Source organism: Geotrypetes seraphini, chromosome 6, assembly GCF_902459505.1.
Source record: "Geotrypetes seraphini chromosome 6, aGeoSer1.1, whole genome shotgun sequence".
NCBI lineage: Eukaryota > Metazoa > Chordata > Amphibia > Gymnophiona > Dermophiidae > Geotrypetes > Geotrypetes seraphini.
In genome coordinates this window covers 119891242-119913120 of record NC_047089.1, presented here as the reverse complement: position 1 = coordinate 119913120, position 21879 = coordinate 119891242, and the positions used below count along the sequence as shown (strand labels likewise).

At 43.8% G+C, this 21879-nt stretch overlaps 1 protein-coding gene across 1 annotated transcript in view; it reads left to right on the top strand.

The window, feature by feature from the left end:
* The window catches only part of LOC117362907 (homocysteine S-methyltransferase 1-like), a gene marked incomplete at its 5' end in the record, with an annotated part of 574442 nt that overhangs the window by 489185 nt on the left and 63378 nt on the right, over window positions 1-21879 (top strand). Inside the window, one exon of the mRNA XM_033949994.1 lies at window positions 6376-6452. Within this exon, the coding sequence (XP_033805885.1) occupies window positions 6376-6452 (77 nt within the window). The remainder of the gene's footprint in view (window positions 1-6375; window positions 6453-21879) is intronic.

Below are 21879 nucleotides of genomic sequence, written 5' to 3'. Positions count from 1 at the left end.
TCCCTAAGTGGCTTTATGTTTTACAGACTTTACCGCTGTATCTTTTGCGTAAGGATATCCGGGCTCTCTTGTCCTTGTTGTCTAAATACCTTTGGGGGGGTCGGAGACCGAAGATGCGGTGGCAGTTGCTGGTGGGTCCCTGGGCGCGGGGCGGGTTTGGTGTGCCGGATATGGCTCTTTATAATCAGGCGTGTCTATTACGACATGTCCGGGACTGGGTCTTGGGTACTGATCTTTATACTGATATATCCCTGGAGCGCGATTATTTTTATCCTTCTCATCTGCTCTTTCTATTGCAGTCTCGGCTGTCGGTTCTGCCGGGGTTTTGTCGCCGTAGTGTTTTGTTTCGCCCCCTTTGGGAAGTGTGGAGACGGGTGTTGTCTTTATGGCGTCAGGATCCTCATGTTAGTGTGTTATTGCCCATTACTGGTAATCGCTCCTTTCTCCTGGGGCTGTTTCCTTCTGTTTTTGGGCGTTGGCGGGCTCGAGGGTTTGAATGTCTTTTTCATATGATGCGGGAGGATGGGACGCTCCTCTCTTGCGAGGAGTTGTTGCGATGTGGTCTGCCTTCATCGGGCCTTCTCTTTGCTCATTGTCAACTGCGGCATTATGTGAAGTCCCTTCCGCAGAGCGCTCTTTCTTTGGAGTTTGGGATCAGTTTTCGTGCCTTTTTGGAGGGGGGAGAGGACCTAGCCACTGGGATCTCAGTCTCTGTATATCACAAGCAGCTTGGGGCACTGGGGCCCCCGAGGGATTTTACTGTGGTGCTGGAGGCTTGGCAGAGGGATTTGGGGCAGGAGCTGGGGATGGGGTTTTTGCTGCGGGCTATTCGTCATACTCCTACTCTGGTGCATAGTGCGGAGCTTCGAGAATGTCACTTCAGGACCATGCTAAGAGGGTATGCCTCCCAGAGCCGGGCCTACCATATGGGGTGTGTCGATACCCAATACTGTCTCACCTGTCAGGTGGAGGTGAACTCTTATTTTCACGGACTTTGGGAATGTGAGAGTATCCAGAGTTTTTGGGGGGCCTTGGCTTCCTATCTTCAGGGTCTCCTACGGGTGTCTGTTCCTGTCTCTGCATACCATATGTTGTTCGCTCATTTTTCTTTGTTTTCGGTGTATACATCGGCAGAGAAAATGTTTTTGAGCAAATGTTATATTTTGGGGAAGAAATGTATATTGAACTTCTGGCTGGCGGATACCCCGCCCTCCTTCTGGTACTGGAGAAATAAATTACACGAACTTTTAGGGTGGGAGGCCACGTTGGTCTCTGCTTCTCGCCGCCGCAGCAGAGACTTTGTTCATATTTGGACTCCATATTTGGACAGTTTATCTCCCCGGATACGTAGTCGTATCTTGAATAGATTGCAGATGTATGCCATTCCGCCTGTCTGAACTGGGGGGTGGGGGTGAGGTGGGGGGTGGGGTTCTGGGGGGGGGAGGGGGTGTGCTGGGGGGGGGGGGGGTTGGAGAACCGTGTGACCTGAGAGGACATAAGAGTCCAGTCCTCTTGGGGAGGGGAGTTATGTACTCAATATTTGCCTTTTTGCCTACTGTTTGTACTTGTTGTGGTTCGTTGTTTAATAAAAACAGTTTTCACTAAAAAAAAAATATCTTACAGAGATTTTGAAAATTCCCCAGGATAATTATTCTCCTGTTACAAAAATGTATTACCTTCCAATAGGGAAAAAAAAATTATCTGAAGATCAACAACTTCAGGAGATGGATTTATTGGATCTTACAAATATTTTAGAAACTTCAGATTCTGAGCAAATGGAAGTGGCTACACTCTTTGTACAACTGGCACTGGACTCTGATAGAGACTGGCTATTAAATATTTTCTTTAGATTTAAAGATAAATTATTCCTGAAACAAAAAATAAGAATGTATCCAGACGTTTCTAGAACAACTCAAAAGAAGAGGAAACAGTTTCTTCTTTTAAGACCTCAGGCCTTGAAGCTGGGAGCTACTTTTTTGTTAAGATTTCCTTGCAAATGTTACATTAATTATCAAGGAGCTAAGTATATTTTTTTTGAGTTTTCACAGCTGTTAAGATTTATAGCTAGTAAAAATGTAATTTCTGAGAGCTCTCCTGTCGACGTACAAGAAGAAGTCTCCTGAATAGAGTCTGGGTAGTAATCAGAATTGCCATTTTTTTTTCCTTATGAAAAGTTATTCCATGTTTGATAATGTCCGACTTTTTTCGCTTGCTCCCTCCAATATTGTGGACTAATTAACATAATAAATGAAAATGTTTTTTCTTTTGTATTAGTTTTTGATATTTTCAGTACTATTTGAATTTACTTCTGTGTATTTCTGTTTATTTGCAATAATTATGTTAATTTGTAATATTGAAATACTAATAAAAATATAGTTGCAAAAAAAAAAGAATGTTTCACACTATGGTCTTCCCTGAACCCAAACTGATTCTTATATAAAAAATAAAATCATTTGTTTGTACAAACTCTTCCAGTTGTTTAAAAACTATCTTTTTGATTACCCTTGCTAGAAATGATAATACAGAAATCAGTCTGAAATTACTCCAAACTTTCCTTTTTCACAATTGGTTTAACCGTTGATGTTTTACATTCTTCTGGGAGAGCCCCAGAATATAAAGATTTGTTAACCATCTAAGTTAATGTTGGAGAAATCATATCAACTCCTTAACTTAAGATTTCTGAATAACAAGGATCAATACTAGCCTTAGTCACTGTAAGAGTCTGTACTATATGCAATACGTCTTTTTCAAAAACATCCTCAAAATCTTTCCATTCTGGAAAAAAAAATCTTTCAATTTTACTTCATATGTTTCACAATCCTTTACTTCACTACTCTCTCTATCTCCCTGAATTCAAAGTCCTTTTTCTGAAAGGACTTTCAATTAAATCCTCTACAGCAACATATTTGTCTGGATGGAATCTTAACTGTCCTCAAAGCCCTGCAAAAGTCTCCTTGTGAGCCTCTTTGTAAGCTTATGATTAAGACTCTCACACTAAACATATACAGTATCCTTGTTGATATATCATTCATATATGCAGTATCATATCACCCACATTTTACATATTCTGTGCATAACTCATAAGATCTTCAGGTGTGCTTTATATGAACTGCATTTTGTGCTACATATGATTTTTGCACTGCGAACTTCATGTGATCAAGCGTTCTATTTGTATTGTTTTACTTTACTTTTTTTTACTTTATAAACCCACTCAATAAAGTAAAAAATATAAAAGACAAATTTCAAATTACACTTAGCTCTAGAAACCTTGGAAAATGCTATCGGGTAGGGACATGTTGCTCCAACATATTTCGCCTCACAACTTTATCAAGGTAGTCCCCTACAAAAAACTCATGATTAGCAATGTAGTTAAAGAACAAAAAAGGAAGTGGGGAAGGGACACAGGTCAAACCACTATGTAGACAAACATGTTTATTTAAAATATTTAATTTCAGTTAAAATTTGCACAAGTATATACATAAATAAAACAAAATGTGGCAGGCATGTCAAGTCCTTGGTAAGGGCCTTCCTAAGGGGTATAAAAGTAGCCCAGTAGATGGCGCTAATTTACATAAGATCAAACCAAACTGAGGTTACTTGTAGAAAGGCTCACAAGATTCCTGCCGCCTAGAACAATATGGGTAAACAAACGCGATCAAAGAAAAACGTTGCGATAGACAGGAATCACTGTTAAGGGGTCCAGTATATGCTCTATTACCAAGGGCTTTACATGCCTGCCATGTTTTGTTTTATTTATGTGTATACTTTTTCAAATTTTAACTGAAATTTAATATTTTAAATAAACGTGTTTGTCTACACAGTGGTTTGACCTGTGTCCCTTCCCCACTTCAAAATTAGCTACGTACAGGTTACATAAGAACATAAGAAATGCCTTCACAGGATCAGACCCAAGGTCCATCCTGTCCGGAGACCCGCACACGCGGAGGCCAAGCCAGGTGTTCCCAAATGGACACCTTGATCACCCGTATCCCTCAACGTGATTTGCAAGAAGGTGTGCATCCAACTTGCTCTTGAATCCCAGAATGGTGGTCTCTGTCACAACCTCCTCCGGGAGAGCATTCCAAACGTCCACCACTCGCTTGTTCGAGTCACTTTTGACAATGTGAATAACAAAGTTTCTTGCTGTATTTTGTCGAAACCTTTTAGTATTTTAAAAGTCTCTATCATATCCCCTTGCAGCCTTCTCTTCTGGAGGGTGAACAATCCCAGTTTTTTGAGGCGTTCTTTGTAGCTCAAATTCTCCAAACCTTTTATTAGTTTCGTGGCTCGTCTCTGCACCCTCTCCAGCAGGGTTATATCCTTCTTTAGGTAGGGAGACCAGTGTTGGACACAGTATTCCAAGTGTGGTCTGACCATTGCTCAATAAAGCGGCAATATGACGTCCGCCGATCTACTCATGATGCCCTTCTTTATCATGCCCAACATCCTGTTTGCTTTCTTTGCCGCCGCTGCGCATTGAGCCGACGGCTTTAGGGTCCTGTCTATCAGTACACCCAGGTCCCTTTCTTGTTCGCTCTTGCCCAATGTTACACCTAACATTTTATATTCTTGTTCTTTGTTTTGCCTGCCCAGGCGCATCACTTTGCATTTTTCTATATTAAATTTCATCTGCTAATTTTCCGCCCATTTCTCCAGTTGGTTCAAATCTCTTTGAAGTGCATCTCTGTCCATTTTCGACCCAACTGCCCGACATAGTTTTGTGTCATCTGCAAACTTGATTATGTTACTTGTTGTTCTTGGCAGTACTGGGGGCCATTGTAGCCCCCATGACTGTACCCTTAATTTGTTTATAAAATTTTCCTTCAAAACAGAAGTAATTCTCTGTCATAACAATGGTGGCAAGAATAGTAATGAAATAAGTGGGAATGCGAAGATTAGATGTTCTCTTAAGATGTTTTCTATGATTGCCAGGGTCTTGAGTTGTGGTATGTTAAAGATTCAATGCTACTTGATTGCTTTTTTACAAACTGAGAAGACAGGAGCAGCTGCCTGGGAAGGAGGTAGAGTTGAAAACATGATTGACAGTTTTGTACAAGCAGCTTGCTAGTTCAGATACAAGACCGTAGCGTTCAAGGCCAGTAGACACATCTACAAGAAAGATTACCGAGGCAAAAACTTAATCTTTCTATTACAAAGGTTTTCATTTTCAGCTGAGAAGGATAAAAAGCCAGCATCAAGATAAAAATACAGAGAAAATAACTTTTTTCCAATGAAGACTTGGAAGGCCGGCTGCTTAGCCCTCCACATAATGACCTCAATTATATGAAACAGTTGCTGTTTCATATAATTATTTAAGTTTAATGAATAATAAAGCAAAGGTAGCTTACATGAAATGCATCACAAGAATATACGGCAATTGTGCAAGCAGAGAAGAACACTCAGATGTTAGCTTGTCTAAGAGCTCCGAGTCTGCTCTAAACAAATTCCTCTTTTGCAGCTGCTTTTATTCTTTCACATCTTTGCATAAAAAAGTTCCTTAGCTTACTTAGCTTGCTTTGATTGGCAGTTGCCTTTGGCATTTTAATTGATTGGTTGAGGTTATATGCACACTTTCTAATTGGCCATATCCCCTATTAACGTATGTCATTACCAGGCTTGGGTGACACCTTATCTTCCCTGACACAGCTTGTTCCTGGGGCTGACCACCACCAGTGGCCCCCACCCTCTCCTAGTTCCTTATTCTACTGCATCTTAGGTGCTACGGTCAGTGACTACTTGTAGTCCAGCTAGTGCCCAGGACATCAGTTATTTCTTAGTCTTTTCCATGGGCTAAGGCAAAGGCAGTTAGCTCTGCTTTTAGTGCTGTTCCCAAACGTTATCTGATATCCAGCAGTCTGTAGAAATTGCCAAGCACTTACTCTGAAATTTTCCCATCTGTGGCTTGGAAAATGTCAATAGTGTAGAAGCAGAACTGTTAGAAATGAAGTTTCACAGAATCCATTTTTGCACAGCTTTTCTTTTTGTGCTTGGCCTATTTTTGCTATTCAAGGCCTTGTCTTTCAGCCCTGTGGGCAGGGCCCAATGATGAAGGGTCTTACAGACTGCAAAAATTTGCATATTTATGCTGCATTTCAACATAATTCTATTATTTATCTGCCTTTATGAAGGGATTCACCCAAGGTGGTTTATACTAAACAGTAGTCAAGTACTCTAAGTATTTTCCCTATCCTGGTGGGCTCACAATCTAGCTATAGTACCTGGGGCAATGGAGGGTTAAGTGACTTACCCAGGGTCACAAGGAACAGCACTGGGATTGAACTCATAACCTCAGGATTCTGAGGCAGCAGCTCTAACCACTAGGCCACTCCATTATAAATTCCTAAGCTGCCTTTTGTTCTTGTTTTCAATTTTTAGCTGGAAGAGACGCAATATTGAAAGACCTCTTGCAGTATGGGCACTGGAATGGATTCATCTGGGTGCCAAATGGATTGGTAAGAGCTTAGTTTCTATGGGCTTCATTGATACTGCAAAATGCCAAAATCAGAGCATGATCTAGCTCCTGGCCTGTTAAAACTTAAATAACTAGGCACTAATATTCAGTACAAGATAGCCGCTGAATATTAGTGCTTAGTGGCTAGCCTGTTAGTGCCAATATTCATTGACTGACCCAGGGCCGCCATCAGAAATTTCTGGGCCCTTACTGAGCAATCCTATTGGGCCCCCCACGCACCCCTTCCCCCCCCCCCCCGATCTCCCCCCTTCTTCCATGGACCGAATACACACATACTTTTCTCTGTCGCCGCACTCTTTGACCAAAAGATTTGTAAGCCTGCAACCACGTCAAGGTAGACTCAGCAGGGCCCTAACCTAACCTAAACTAAACTAATCTATACCTATCTATTTTAAACTAACATATGTCTAATACTGAACTAATAACAAACTAACAAACATCTGCATAATAAATAACTAATAAATAATAGTGCTAGTAGTTATAATTCACTTTTGAATGTAAAATCTCAGTTAAGGATTTCTTTTGACCTTTGTAGGCCAGAAGTAGATCACAATTGCACAATATTTTTTGTAACAAGTATTAAATGTGTTTTTATAAATACTGTAAGCTTAATAAATATATCAGAAAAAACTACACATCTGAGCGCATATCTGAACATACACATCTGAGCGCATATCTGAACATACACATTTGACTGTATATGTGAGCGCATATCTAAACATACATATCTGAGCGCATATCTGAACATATACATCTGTATGATCCCATCCTCCTCAGCTTGCGTATAGCTGTATCATGCATGTTAAAAATGTATGATATGTTGATATGTGCACCTTCCTTCCTTCCCATCCATCCTCCTTAGCCTGTCCTTACACATCCACAGCTGCATGTTAATGATGATGTATATGTTATGATGATAAATAAGTGCATATGAGCACATCATTAACATGCAGCTATGGATGAATATATAATGATGTTATGAGTGTGCACCTCTTCCTTCCCATCTTCCTCAGCATGTCACATACAGCATGTTACATTACACAGACTTTGTGTAATGTAACATGCTGTATGTGACATGCTAAGGAGGATGGGAAGGAAGAGGTGCACACTCATAACATCATTATATATTCATGAATCAATCTGATAATCATCACCACCAGGCTGTGTGTGTTATGGGATGGAGGAAGAAAGGTACATGTTTAAATTGCGCGGGGACAGAAATCCCCTCCGTCCCCACCCGTCCCCGGGAGGAATCCCCTCCGTCTCCGCCCATCCCTATAAACTACAGAAATAGTTATTTCATTTAATTATGCTACTGAATTAAAGGCTCTGGTAGAAACCCATTTAAAAATAAGCAAAAAGACTTTATTAATTTGGAAATATTAATTGGGAAGAATACATACTTTGTAAACGGGTTTCTACCAGAGCCTCTAATGCTTATAAATTTTTATCAACACAACTAATATACTACTTTATCCTGAAGCAAAAAAAAAAAAAAAAGAATTTTTTTCCTACGTTTGTTGCCTGGTTTCTGCTTTCCTCATGTTCTCATTTAATTCCTTCCATCCACTGTCTTTTTTCTTTCTGCGTCTTCCATTTGATCTGTTACTGTGCCTCTCCCTTTCTCCCCCCTCCCAAATTGGTCTGGCACCCATCTTTTTCCCTCCGCTCTCCCCATAGTCTGGCATCTCTATATTCTTCCCTGCCAGTGTCTTCTCCCCATTCTCTCTTCCCCATTTCCTTTCAGCGTCCTTCTCCCCCCCATCTTCCCCATGTCCTGTCAACATCCTTCTCCCCCCTCTGTCTTCCACATTTGCTTTCAGTGTCCTTCTCCCCCCTGTCTTCCCCATGTCCTTTTAGCATCCTTCTCCACCCCTTTGTCTTCCCCATGTCCTTTCAGCGTCCTTCTCCACCCCTTTGTCTTCCCCAGTGCTTTCAGCGGCCTTCTCCCCCCTCAGTTTTACCCATTTCCCTTAAGCGTCTTTTCTTCTCCACTCCACCTTTCCTCCCTTTCTCCCTCCCTGCCCCTTACCTTTGTGGCGCTTCCCCACCCGACAGACAATAGAACAGGCCCGGTCGGACAAACCTCCCTGCCCTGTAGCCGCGAATCTAACTTACCTTCTTACAGCAGCTGGAGTATTGAAGCTGCTGTAAGAAGGTAATTTAGATTCGCTGCTACAGGGCAGGGAGTTTTGTCAGCCGGGCCTGTTGTCGGTCGGTCGGGAGAAGCACCACAAGGCTAAGGGGACCTGACCGGCTGTGCACACACCCCCCATGGCTGCACCCGGGGCGGACGGCCCCCCCCCCCCCTTCGGAACACGACTGCCTTTTCCCTACCTGCTCTGCCGCAAGCAGCCGACTGGAAGTCTTCCCGATGTCAGCGCTGACGTCGGAGGAAGGGAGGGCTTTGCTTAAGCCCTCCCTCCGACATCAGCGCTGACATCGGGAAGACTTCCGTTCGGCTGTGTGCTGCGGCAGGGCAGGTAAGGAGAAGGAGACAAGACTATGCTTGCGACCCTGGGGGAGCCTGGGCCCCCTGTCAGCTCCGGGCCCCTGAATGCAGGACTGGTAGTACTGCCCTGATGGCGGCCCTGGACTGATCAGCTAAAGTTAGCAGCCACATAGACCTGCATAAATAACAGGTCTACCTTTGACCACCATAACTAAACCAGCTAACTGATGTTTGTTTCTAGCTGCTAAAATATCCCTGAAACTTCAATGCCCGTTGCCATATACATCCCAGTATTGAATTTCCAGGTTTGTCACGTACTGCAGAAGATAGCCAATTGGGTCAGGATGTTCATTTAGAGTGGCACGAGCACTGCTCCTGAAAGGTCACTTGGACACACAAAGTCAGAGGCGTGAAGAAAGTACAAGAGATTTATTACGGTATACCGGACTCTAGTGCAGTTAATAGCCTGCCTACTAGAGAGTCAGAAACAGGAAATACACGGACTTTTATGCCCTTTTCGCAAACTAATATATGCAAAAACTACAATTTTCATTTGTTACTTCTATAACTTTCTACAATTATTATTGGTCCTAAGCTCACACTAGCAGGTCACTTATCTAACTCTTACAGTTCTAAATATTAAATGTACAGAAGGGCAGGATACATCATGGCTCAAACTCTTATCTATTTAGCTTACAATGTGGTAAGGCAGGGACATACATTTTAGGCAGATGAAGTCAATAGATTGTAAACTTTCTTCAGCTATGTAGGCCAGAGCAATATTTTAAACAACAGTTAACCATTTCATGACCCTACATTCCCCCCTTTCAGGCTGGCGTACCTAAGGAGCCAAGCCTGACAAAATAAAGTTAGGGGTCAGGAAAGTCGGGGTCCCCAGTGGGTAAGGGACGATACTGGGAGAGGGCAAGGGCCAATGCAGCAGTGGAACAGTTGACAGCAGAGTCCATAGTTCAGTGGAGCAGCTTTATGACTATGGGGACCACACAGGGCAGGCAGCAAAGAAGCAGAAAAACAGGGCGGCAACCAGCAAGATGATCTTCAGTGCTGAACCAGAGGGCAACCAGGAGCTGAAGGTACCAGAGATCCAGTCTGCAGTAAGATCATGCCAGGTCTGGACAGGAACATGAGCCAGTTTGGTGATACGATCCACATCGTCCTCAATCATTTTACTCAAGTTCAAGGCAGCAGTTGAAGAGGTTGAATTTACCACAGACACCACCTTTTGTCTAGAGCTAGGCAGTTCTGATAGATAGCAGTGTGCATTTTAGCATTCGCTCTGACAATGGTACTCAAAGCTCAGGTGGTCTCTTTAGTTATCAGTTCGAATACAGCTTGTAGACAAATAATGCAGTTCAGCATATAGATTGGGGTGCCATCTTCGGTCCTTGTGGCAGGTCCATAAGCAGCAATGATCCATTTTGCAGGACAGTCATCACCCCATTCACCTATTTTAAGGGAATTGGTGGAAGTAGACCGCTTTTGGCGACCCCTGGTGTTGAATACAGGGTTTCCCAGGTGTTCACCATCGGCTAGCGGTAACAGGAAGAAACTGGGACGGATCATGCAAAGTACACATGTACCAGTCTAGTTAGAAGGCAACCAAGTGTAGGCAAACAGATCACAGAGCCAATATCAACTATCAGGAGCTGACCATCATTCATAGGAAGTTCCATTAAGCCAGGGGTGTCCAATGTCGGTCCTCGAGGGCCGCAGTCCAGCGGGTTTTCAGGATTTCCCCAGTGAATATGCATGAGATCTATTAGCATACAATGAAAGCCAGTGCATGCAAATAGACCTCATGTATATTCATTGGGGAAATCCTGAAAACCCGACTGGACTGCGGCCCTCGAGGATCGACATTGGACACCCCTGCATTAAGCAGTGTCTGAAGGGCGCTGAAGACAGTGGGAAGCAACAATGGAGGTTCACAAGGCCCATCATGAAGGTCATGGACCTGACGTAAAAGTGAGGGTCTGTGAAGTCAGGTTTAACATGTCCAGCTGCTTTGCCTCCCATAGCCACTGTTCTCCCATACCAGTCCCTCCTCATACAAAATAATTGCTAACATTAAGAGTCTGACCTATGGTTTCAGCAAACTGTATAAACAGATTTCTAGTGATTACAGGATATTAGTATCTACTTTCATAATTTCATAAAACTGGGGAAACACCACAGAGTGATGGACAGGAGCACATGAACGGGATACAATACGGACATATACAACAGTACCTGGGTCTCACCTTTTACCATCAATATACAATGCCATGCGGTCTCTGGCCTTCTGGAGTTGGACATTGGCATTCCAGTTATATGGGTCAGTGAGAGTGAAAACCATGGGATTACAGTAGCCTGTAGTACACAAGGGGCCGGAGCTAGGACCTATAGTAAGGGAGGCAGATGGGGTATTAGGGGGATACTTTCTCATAAAGGACAGGCTCCACCATTAGTGAAGGTTTCCTCATAGGGGCATTTCTTAAAGCATCAGGTTATACAGACATATATACTTAGCACATTTGGTATAATAACGCTGTCAATCTAGGGAGCCACACAAAACTGTATTAGGGGTAGTACCATGACCTTGAGAAACATCAAATAACACACCTGTATCACAATACAAAGACACCGGGCGAGTGGGGTCTACAATAAGAGTCTAGTTGATAAGTGGACCCTCAACATTATCAATGCAGATTTCCGCCCACTTTTAAACTTTATCACCAGTAGGTTGGAAACAGAAAATACCCTCAAATGTTTGACACTTTCTGTACTTAACTCCTTCATGCAAACAAACATCAGGCAAAAGGGGCTGCACTTGTTAAGTACAATAGGAAAGAAATACAGAAGAAAGAAGCATAAGTAAGGGCAACACAAATATCAGATATATATATTGTGACAGGGAAGCCCCTGTCCCAGCCAAAAGGACTACGAAACCCAGCATGCACCCTGCCCTGGGCCCGAGAAAGCCTGGCCGGGAGCTGGCACAGCCAGGAAGGGAAGAGGAAAATCCGGTCATAACCCAGCCTAAGAGCCAGAGGGGAAGGGCACTTGAACCGAATTCTTCTCCCTATTACTCCTTTCCTCCTTCTCTGAAACCTAAACCCAACTCAGGAGGGGGTGGGGTTAACACTCGAGGTGTGCAGGTCAGAAAACCTCAAATACCAACAAGGGGAAAACAGTTGGGGAGCTCAGGTGGGGCTAATCACAATCAGCCAGCCACCAGCAGGGAGTGCAGCTTCCAAGGAGTTCCCAGTTCCCCAGCCCCGTCAGCTATCCAAGAGACAGCCCAGCAGGTGGGAGATTGAAGGTCCTGGACGCGACCTTGCCTTGCTGTACAAACCCCGGGAGGGTGCACCAAGAGAGGGGCGGTGGAAAGGACCGGTTGGCGAGGAGCTAACACCCAGGCAAGACGGGGGTTGGGAGAAGCAGCCCAAGGATACAGGGTGGAGAACCAGCCAGGGTTATGGATCTATGGACTGGGAAATGAACAACCTTCCTGGAGAGAGTGAACCCGGGGAAGACATGGACTTAGGGGAGTATGAGATATGAGAGGTCTTGCCCTGTCCTCAATAATCCAGTCTAAGCTAATTGAAGCCCTGGACTCTAGCAGTGATTGAAGCAAGTGCAGGGCAATTCTGCCCAATTGAAAAGCAATTGAGAAAACTGTTTAGTTACCTTACCTCTGGAGGACTTGGAGGGGTAAGAAGCTCATGAGAGTTAGCCCGGGTGGGCTTGGCTAAGTTCAGTAACCTTGGACACAATTTTGATGTGGGGGAATTTGAAAGCCAAACTTTTGCTTTGTTTTTGTTGGGAGGTTTGGAATGTTAACCTGCTTTATTTTATGGACCGGGAAGCTCCAGGCAGGGCACAAGGACTGAAGCCCCTGTTATGCTTGGTGGAGGAAAATGTGAAGAACGTGCTATATGTTCCAACATGTTTTTTGTTTTTTTTTTTGAAAACGCTAATAAACCTGGTTCCAGTTCCTAAGAAATCCGTCCTCCGGGTTTTTGTTCATCCAGCCATATAAAAGGCGCATTAATAAATCTACCTGTGGTCTGAGCCCGGTTTCCCATCTACTCAGGGACAGGCCTGGTCACAATATACTAACATAGGAAGCTCATTTTTCTTTCAGGCACAACTTAGAAAACTTCAAACAGTTATACTCAAGACACTTGCTAAAGGCAGTGGTGAACCACAGGCAGTCAATTAAACTCAAACACTTATAAAGAATTATATTCAGAACACCCTCCACCGGCTAGAGGGTGCAAATATAAGAGACACCATCAACAACTGCTATCATATCAAGCTGCCATATGGGGTAAAGACCTGGAAAAACTAATTGCACACACAAACAACTATGAAGAATTCAGAAAACACCTAAAAACTTACCTATTCTTGAAATACCTAGGTAACGAACCGGAACATCAACCCCCCTCGTAACATCATCACACACCTGAACTTGCAACTGTTAACCCCAAACCCCCCTAATCACTAAACATGAACACTATACGAACTTACGGAATATTTCTACTTCTGTCTAAACAACTTGGCGCTTCCTGGCCTTGCAACACACAAACTGACGTTAACATTACTAATGTCATCAGATGTACAATGCTATACTCTTTAAGTAGTTGTACGAGAGATACACTGCTATACTCTCTAATTCGCTGTATGAAAAACTTCTCTTGATTGTATTTACAGTTTCGTTATGGTAAACCGCTATACTCTCTAATTCGCTGTATGTAAAACTTCTCTTGATTGTATTTACAGTTTAGTTTATTGTAAACCGCCTAGAAGTCGCAAGATTACAGGCGGGATATAAGAATAAAGTTATTATTATTACTAAGTACAGTGGTAAATATTCAGAACTTTTGAGGTCTTAGAAAGCTTCAGCTGAAGATCCGTGTTGTAGTGAAACCAAGTTTCATGTCGGGACACCTTGACAACTGTAAGAGAAGAAATTAGGACAGTAAAAGGACCTATCCACCTAGGTTTCAGGGGGTCTGATTCCAAGTTTTAGCCATACTGTATTTCCAGGGACATACCCATGGACTTGTGTAGCTATCGGTAGTGGGGACCCATTTATGGAGCTCTTGAAGGGCTTTAGCTAAGGATTAGACCTGACTCTGGAAGATATCTGATCCCAGAGTAGCAAAAGAACCAGGGTCTGAACATAAGAACATAAGAAGTTGCCTCTGCTGAGTCAGACCAGAGGTCCATCGCGCCCAGCAGTCCGCACCCGCGGCGGCCCATCAGGCCCATGACCTGTACGGTGATCATCTGAACCCTTAAATCCCCTTGGTCTCTATCTAAACTCTCTCTATATCCCATCTCTACCTCTATCTGTATCCCTCAATACCCCTATCTTTCAGGAATTTATCTAATCCTTCTTTAAAACCCTGGAGTGTACTCTGTCCTATCACAGCCTCTGGCAGTGTGTTCCATGTGTCCACCACCCTCTGAGTGAAAAAGAACTTCCTAGCATTGGTTCTAAACCTGTCCCCTTTTAGCTTCTCCGAGTGCCCCCTTGTACTTGTGGGCCCCATTAGTCTGAAGAATCTATTTCTGTCTACCTTCTCGATACCTCTCATGATCTTGAAAGTCACTATCATGTCTCCTCTGAGTCTCCGCTTTTCCAGGGAGAAGAGCCCCAGCCTTTCTAACCTGTCTGCATATGAAAGGTTTTCCATGCCTTTTATCATTTTCGTCGCTCTTCTCTGGACCCTCTCAAGCATCGCCATGTCCTTCTTGAGGTACGGCGACCAATACTGGACACAGTACTCCAGGTGCGGGCGCACCATCGCTCGATACAGTGGCATGATGACTTCCTTTGTCCTGGTTGTGATACCCTTCTTAATAATACCCAACATTCTATTTGCTTTCTTTGAGGCCGCTGCACATTGTGCCGTTGATTTCATTGTTGTATCCACTAGCACACCCAAGTCCTTCTCAAGGTTGCTTTCCCCTAGCACTGATCCCCCCATTTTGTAACTGAACATCGGGTTCTTTTTTCCTATATGCATGACCTTGCATTTCTCTGTATTAAATCTCATTTGCCATTTGTTTGCCCACTCTTCCAGTTTGTTTAGGTCCCTTTGTAGGTCTTCGCATTCCTCCGCGGTCCTAACCCTGCTGCAGAGTTTGGTGTCATCTGCAAATTTTATGACCTCACACTTCGTCCCCGTTTCCAGGTCGTTTATAAACACATTGAACAGCAGCGGTCCGAGCACAGACCCCTGTGGAACACCGCTCGTGACACTCCGCCAGCCTGAGTATTGTCCCTTCACCCCAACCCTTTGTTTTCTGCCTGCCAACCAGTGTTTAATCCATCTGTATATATCCCCTTCCACCCCGTGGTTTTGCAGTTTCCTAAGTAGTCGCTCATGGGGCACCTTGTCAAAGGCTTTCTGGAAGTCGAGGTAAATGATGTCTATGGGTTCCCCTTTGTCCAACTCTCTGTTTATACCTTCAAAGAAGTGCAGTAAGTTTGTTTGGCACGACCTTCCCCTGCAAAAGCCATGTTGGCTCTCTTTCAGTTGTCCGTTTGTTTCCATGTGCTCACAGATGCTGTCCTTTATCAGTGCTTCCATCATCTTGCCTGGAACTGAAGTCAAGCTCACCGGCCTGTAGTTTCCGGGGTCACCCCTTGATCCCTTTTTAAAAATAGGTGTGACGTTAGCTATTTTCCAGTCCTCTGGGATCTGCCCCGTTTTCAAGGATAGGTCAAAAATTTGTCGGAGTGTTTCCGCTATTTCGTTTCTTAGCTCTTTTAGAACCCTTGGGTGGATTCCATCCGGGCCCGGCGATTTGTCGCTTTTCAGTCTATCTATCTGCTGGAGGACATCCTCATGGCTTATCTCTATTTGCGCCAGTTTTTCTTCTTCTCGATCTCCACTTATGGTCTCTTCGGGTTCTGGTATATAGGATGTGTCCTCGCTTGTGAAGACCGACGAGAAGAATTTGTTCAACCTGTCAGCTACCTCTTTTTCCTCCTTTACCACTCCCTTTCTGTCTCCATCATCCAACGGTCCTACTTCCTCCCTCGCCGGTTGCCTCCCTTTAACGTATCTGAAGAACGTTTTGAAGTTTTTTGCTTCCCCAGCCAGCCTCTCTTCGTATTCTCTTTTTGCTTTCCTAATCACTCGGTGACAGTTTTTCTGGTATGTTTTATGTTCCTTCCTGTTTTCCTCGGTTTGGTCCTTTTTCCATTTTCGGAGAGATTTCTTCTTGTCACCTATCGCCTTCTTCACTTCATTTGTTATCCATACCGGGTCCTTTGTTCGATTTTTTTTTGCATCCTTTCCTAAACCTGGGGATGTACAGGTTTTGTGCTTCTTGCACCGTGTCTTTGAATAGGGACCAAGCTTTCTCTACGGTCTCCATTCGTATTTTTTAGTTTCTTTCTCACTATTGCTCTCATAGCATCGTAGTTCCCTTTCTTGAAATTTAACGCCTTTGCTGTGGTTCTCATCACTTTGGATGTTCCTACCTCTAATTTGTACCGGATCATGTCGTGGTCGCTGTTTCCCAGTGGTCCTCCTACCACCACTTCCTTTGCAGGTCCCCCTAGCCCATTTAGGATTAGGTCAAGAGTGGCATCCCCTCGCGTTGATTCCTTGACAAGCTGTTCCATGAAGCAGTCTCTCACGGCCTCCAGGAATTCTGTTTCCCTAGCGCAGTTTGAGTTTCCAAGGCTCCAGTCTATCCCGGGATAGTTGAAATCTCCCATCACTATCACCCTTCCGCTTTTGCGAGTTCATAATGGGCAGTGGGTGGCCAAATATGAGCTCAAATGGGGCTTAGATGGGATGCATCTAATCTGAAAAAGAACAGAAGGCAGCAGGACAGGACAGGACAGATTAGTTTCTTCAATTCATTTTGTGAGAAGGTTCTTAAGAGTTCTGTTTATTCTTTCGACCTGACCAGAGCTCTTAGGATAGTAAGCATCATATAATTTCTATTCAATTTGGAGAGCCTGAGCAGTTTGTTGGACAACATCAGCAATGAAAGCAGGGCCATTGTCACTGCCTATAGAAACAGGGAGACCAAAGCACGGAATTATTCAGGAGGTGACTGAGGGAACGAGAGGTGGGCATGTGGGTGAAGTCTACAGACAGAACCTGCATCGGATATGTTCCAATGGGTTGGTGTCCAAGAGGTGGCAGTCATCTGATTGGGGATTTTATTCTAGAACCGACAACACACTGTCGGACCATAATCTTTTGACAATCGTGAGGGCCAGGTGTTGAGGAATAACTATGAGGGTACCCGCTGTGCTTGCGTTTGAAGTATCAGTGTGTGGGTCCAGATTGGAACTTGAATTGGCGCATTTTGTATCCACCCCCCTTCCAGGACAGACTGGCCCGAAAGAGTGTGTGCCTAAGTCTGTTCCTGAGAAGTGTACTGGGGTGTAAGGGTGTCCAGAAAAGGAATGATTGTATACAGAGGAGCCGAAGGAGGGGGCAGAGACTGGCAGCTTGGGCTGTGCGGTCGGCAAGGGCATTGCCACGAGAGACAAGGTCCGTCACGCATCTGTAAGCATGGCAGTACATAACAGAAACACGTGAGGGTAGTTGTACGGCCTCAAGAAGGTCAAGAATGAGGGGAGCATGATGGATCAGGCGGCCGGAGGCTGTAATGAACCTCGATATTTCCAGATGGCCCTATGGGAATGCAAGGTAAAGAAAGCATATTTGGAGTCAGTGTAGATGTTACAAGACTAAAGAAGCAGAATATCGCAGGGCAGAAGTGAGGGCATACAGCTCAGCTTCTTGGGCAGAAGGGCCAGAGGGCAGGGGCCTGAGTCAGAAGTTTTGGAGGCATCATACAGAGGGCGAGCAATAGGAGAGAAATCAGGGATCCAGATAGGACAGTATCCTGCAATACTGAGAAAGGTGCTCAGAGCCTTGCAGTTATCAGGGACAGGGAAACTACAGACAGCCTGGACACGGGTATAGGAAGGGACCTGGTACCCTGGGAGATTTGAAAGCCAAGGTAGGTGACACGAGGAAGGCATACTTGGAATCAGTGGAAATATGGCCACAGGAAAATTTAAAAGGCAGACCCACTATCTGTATCAGGTTCCTAACCCAAAGAGCTGACTTGTAAAAATTAAGTAAAATGCAGTTCTGGATCCACCCACTAAGCAGGGTAGTCTGACACAAGCGCTCTCTAAAGCAGCAGTCCCTTCACTATCAGCTGACTGGCAAAAATATTTACTTCAATACAAAAGCATTCCTAAAAATTACATTGTTATACCTAAACTTACATGATTTATAAACAGAAATACAAAATAAAGATTGGAATATACAGTAAAACTTTGCATTGCAAATAACTTGGTTTGCAAGTGTTCTATAAGACAAGCAATGATTAAATTTTAACTTGCTATACCAGCAACGTCTTGCAATATACGTACATACAGTATAGAAGCATCACATTTTCACAACTGAGCCAATGGTTCCTCTCTATATGACACTGCAGGAATGCAGTGACTATTTCAAACGAGCAAGGGCTTGCAATGTATATTTTTGTACACGAGTGCCCTGGACTACAAGCATACTTCTGGAACAAATGCTCCCAAACCAAGGTTTTACTGTACTCACAAGTTTAAACATTGTTCTTTTTTTTTTTTTTTTACAATCAACATGGGTCTCAGTAGAGACTTACTCCCCCTTCCTACAGAATTTCACAAAGGAGAGAGAGAAATGCTTAAAGGTCAAAGTGATTAAATTACAGATGTAGTCCTTTTCAGAATTTTTAAATTTAGACAAATAACTTCTAAATTTAGACAAAGAACTTCTTTTTAGCATGGAATATAAGTTCCAGAAATCATATTTTTCGTTTAGATTCATTTCTGAATATACATAAACATTTTATAACATAGCCAAAAACTTCAAATGCAAAACCACTTATCTGTTTCAGGAGAAACCGCATTTGAAGTGCTACACACTTCATGGCCCTTATCAGCACAAAAGGAAAAGTACTCTCCTCTCATGCTGTGAACAACTGACAGTTTAAAACTTCACTGATACATTTGGACAGACAGAACTCATAAAGAACCCGGGATACTGCAGGACTTGTGAATCAGATGAAGGGAAGAATTTGGCAAGATCTGAAGCAAGGGCGTTGCTGAATAGAGTGGGGCTATTTTTAAAGCCCTGGGGTAGACGGGTCCAGGTTACTTGGGAGGTTTGTCCAGTAGAAGGGTTTTCCCATTGGAATACAAAATGGGCTGACTGGAAGAGGAACCGACAGCAAACGAATGCATAAAAACCTGATGGGTTATGTCCTCTTCCAGGGAGCCAGAGGGGGCCAGCCCACAACAAATATCGGCCATTCTAACTGGCACAGATGAATAAGTGTTGATTTGTTAAATGTAATCAGAGACAAATCCCTTTTTTTTAAATTAGCTAACATATCAAGGGGTCCCCACAGGTAGACTGACATCCCCCCATTGTGCAATGGAGGACAAAAACACTTCCCTGTATTCCTGGCCCTGCCCGTCTCTGGACTAGGGAAACACAGTACTAACAGGTCCATACTCGCTTCATCCTCAAGGACGTCTCAGACACTCTCAAACACACAAAACACAACAGATTTCAGTTCAGTTACTCAACCAGAAAATAACAGTTTCCTAGAATCCCTCCCCACGACTTCAGCGACAGATCAAGTGACTTACTAGGCAGGAGACGAGAGACAGGATAGGGATGATCAATCCCCACTTACCAGATGGTGGCCACTCCAGGACAGAATTAAACTGATACAGATTCTTGTACTTTAAACTGAGACTGGATAAGTCAGTTGAAGTGGTCAAACTTCCTGAGGTCTGCCAAACCCAAAAGAAGGGATGCCGGCTAAGCAGACTAGTCAGCTGTAGGACCAGAAACAAGTGACCAATCGAGTAACCATTGGTCAAGAGACCTTCAAGTCCCTGTTCGGAAGCCAAATGAAATGTCACTTGGACACACAAAGTCAGAGGCGTGAAGAAAGTACAAGAGATTTATTACGGTATACCGGACTCTAGTGCAGTTAATAGCCTGCCTACTAGACTGTCAGAAACAGGAAATACACGGACTTTTATGCCCTTTTCGCAAACTAATATATGCAAAAACTACAATTTTCATTTGTTACTTCTATAACTTTCTACAATTATTATTGGTCCTAAGCTCACACTAGCAGGTCACTTATCTAACTCTTACAGTTCTAAATATTAAATGTACAGAAGAGCAGGGTACATCATGGCTCAAACTCTTATCTATTTAGCTTACAATGTGGTAAGGCAGGGACATACATTTTAGGCAGATGAAGTCAATAGATTGTAAATTTTCTTCAGCTATGTAGGCCAGAGCAATATTTTAAACAACAGTTAACCATTTCATGACCCTACACTCCAACAACTTAATAAGGTACAAAATCAGTCTTCCTGGCTTTGGGGTTTTTTTAAACCAAATTAATGCTTCATTTAACTAAGCCTAGATTAGGCCTAGATTCACTAAACTCACCGTTGTTGGGCGATCCGTGGCCGAGTCTTGCCGGGCGACTGATTCATAACAGACTCTGCATGCAAATGTTGTGATTGGACGCATGCCCTACAGCGATCCCATGGATCACCGAGTGATCGAGATGCATGCACAGACCATCCTCGACTGTAGATGCGATCTGATCATGCGCTTGCTCTCCACACAAGCGAGTTCAAAACAAAGGGGGAGGGGTGGCTGCAGTTTACTTGAGTGGACATTTAATGGAACAGAATACACTTTAGCCAAGATTATGTAACAGAACTCGCTGCAGCCAGATTATGGAACAGAACACACTTTTAGCCCGCAGTTTAAAACCATGGGCTCATAGGGCAGCAGAGAGCAGGAGAATTGACAGGGGCAAACTGGGATTTCAGGGTGGCAGAGAGCAGGAGAGTCAGCAAGGACAGACAGCAGAGAGCAGCATTTCAGAATGGCAGAGAGCAGGAGAGTCAGTAGGGACAATAAGCGACTGGTCTTCAGCAGTTGCTTCATTTTGGATTGGCAAGCCCAATCGGTGTTCCTTCTGTTTAGTGAATTGCTGCCTTCCTACTTATTTCCTCTCATTTGCATGTGTGGATCAGGTGTGGATTGTAACAAATCCACTGCCTGCAGTGGTTTTGTTCCTATGAAAAGTGTAAAGTTTAGCCTCAGTGCGGATAGGTCAGTTTCCTGGAATTTGCAGGCAATGACTATCTCTGGAATAGCCAGTCTGAGACAGGGAAAGTTCTGCAGGAAAGCTTGCACTCTGGTATAGAGCCTTGAAATCCTGGCAGGAGACTTTTACCTGAAATGTTTGCTGTTCCTTTAAGAAAGGAGCAGGAAAATCTGACCTCCGGCAGATGTAAGCAGTTTGCTAGAGAACTGATTCACCAGCCCCAGCCAGGCAGAGGGGGTGTGGTTTTGGTCTCCCTAAATGGAAACCTGTGAGGGAGTCAAGGAGGGAGGAGCTGGGAGGTGCCCAGAAGAAGTAGCAGGAGACTAGAGGCAGAGGGGGATGGTTTGTTTTTCCCAGCCAGACTGTGAGAGGCTGGAGGTTTGGAACCATTGAATGACACTAAGATTGTGGACTTGGAAGCAGCAGAGAGGGTACCAGAACCTAGTATGGAATGGATAGAAATCAACAGCTGTAAAAGTGAGTGTGCCATTAACTCCCTTAGGAGGGCATTACCATGAACTGTGTTTTGTTTTTGAGTGTTTTGCCTAGAAGAAAGTGTCTGGTACTGGAAGAAGCTTTTCCTGCTTAGGAACTGTAATGTTTCTGAGCTAGTGGTTTTTTCTTTCAAAACTAGCTCAGAGAGAATGTTTGTTTTTTTCCTATTTTTGTTTTCCTGAGATTATGGCACTGAGGTCTGTTTGCACAGAGGTAGCTAATTAGGAGCAGTGCAGGGCAACAGTTGTGTCTGGAAGCCGTTTTAAATGCT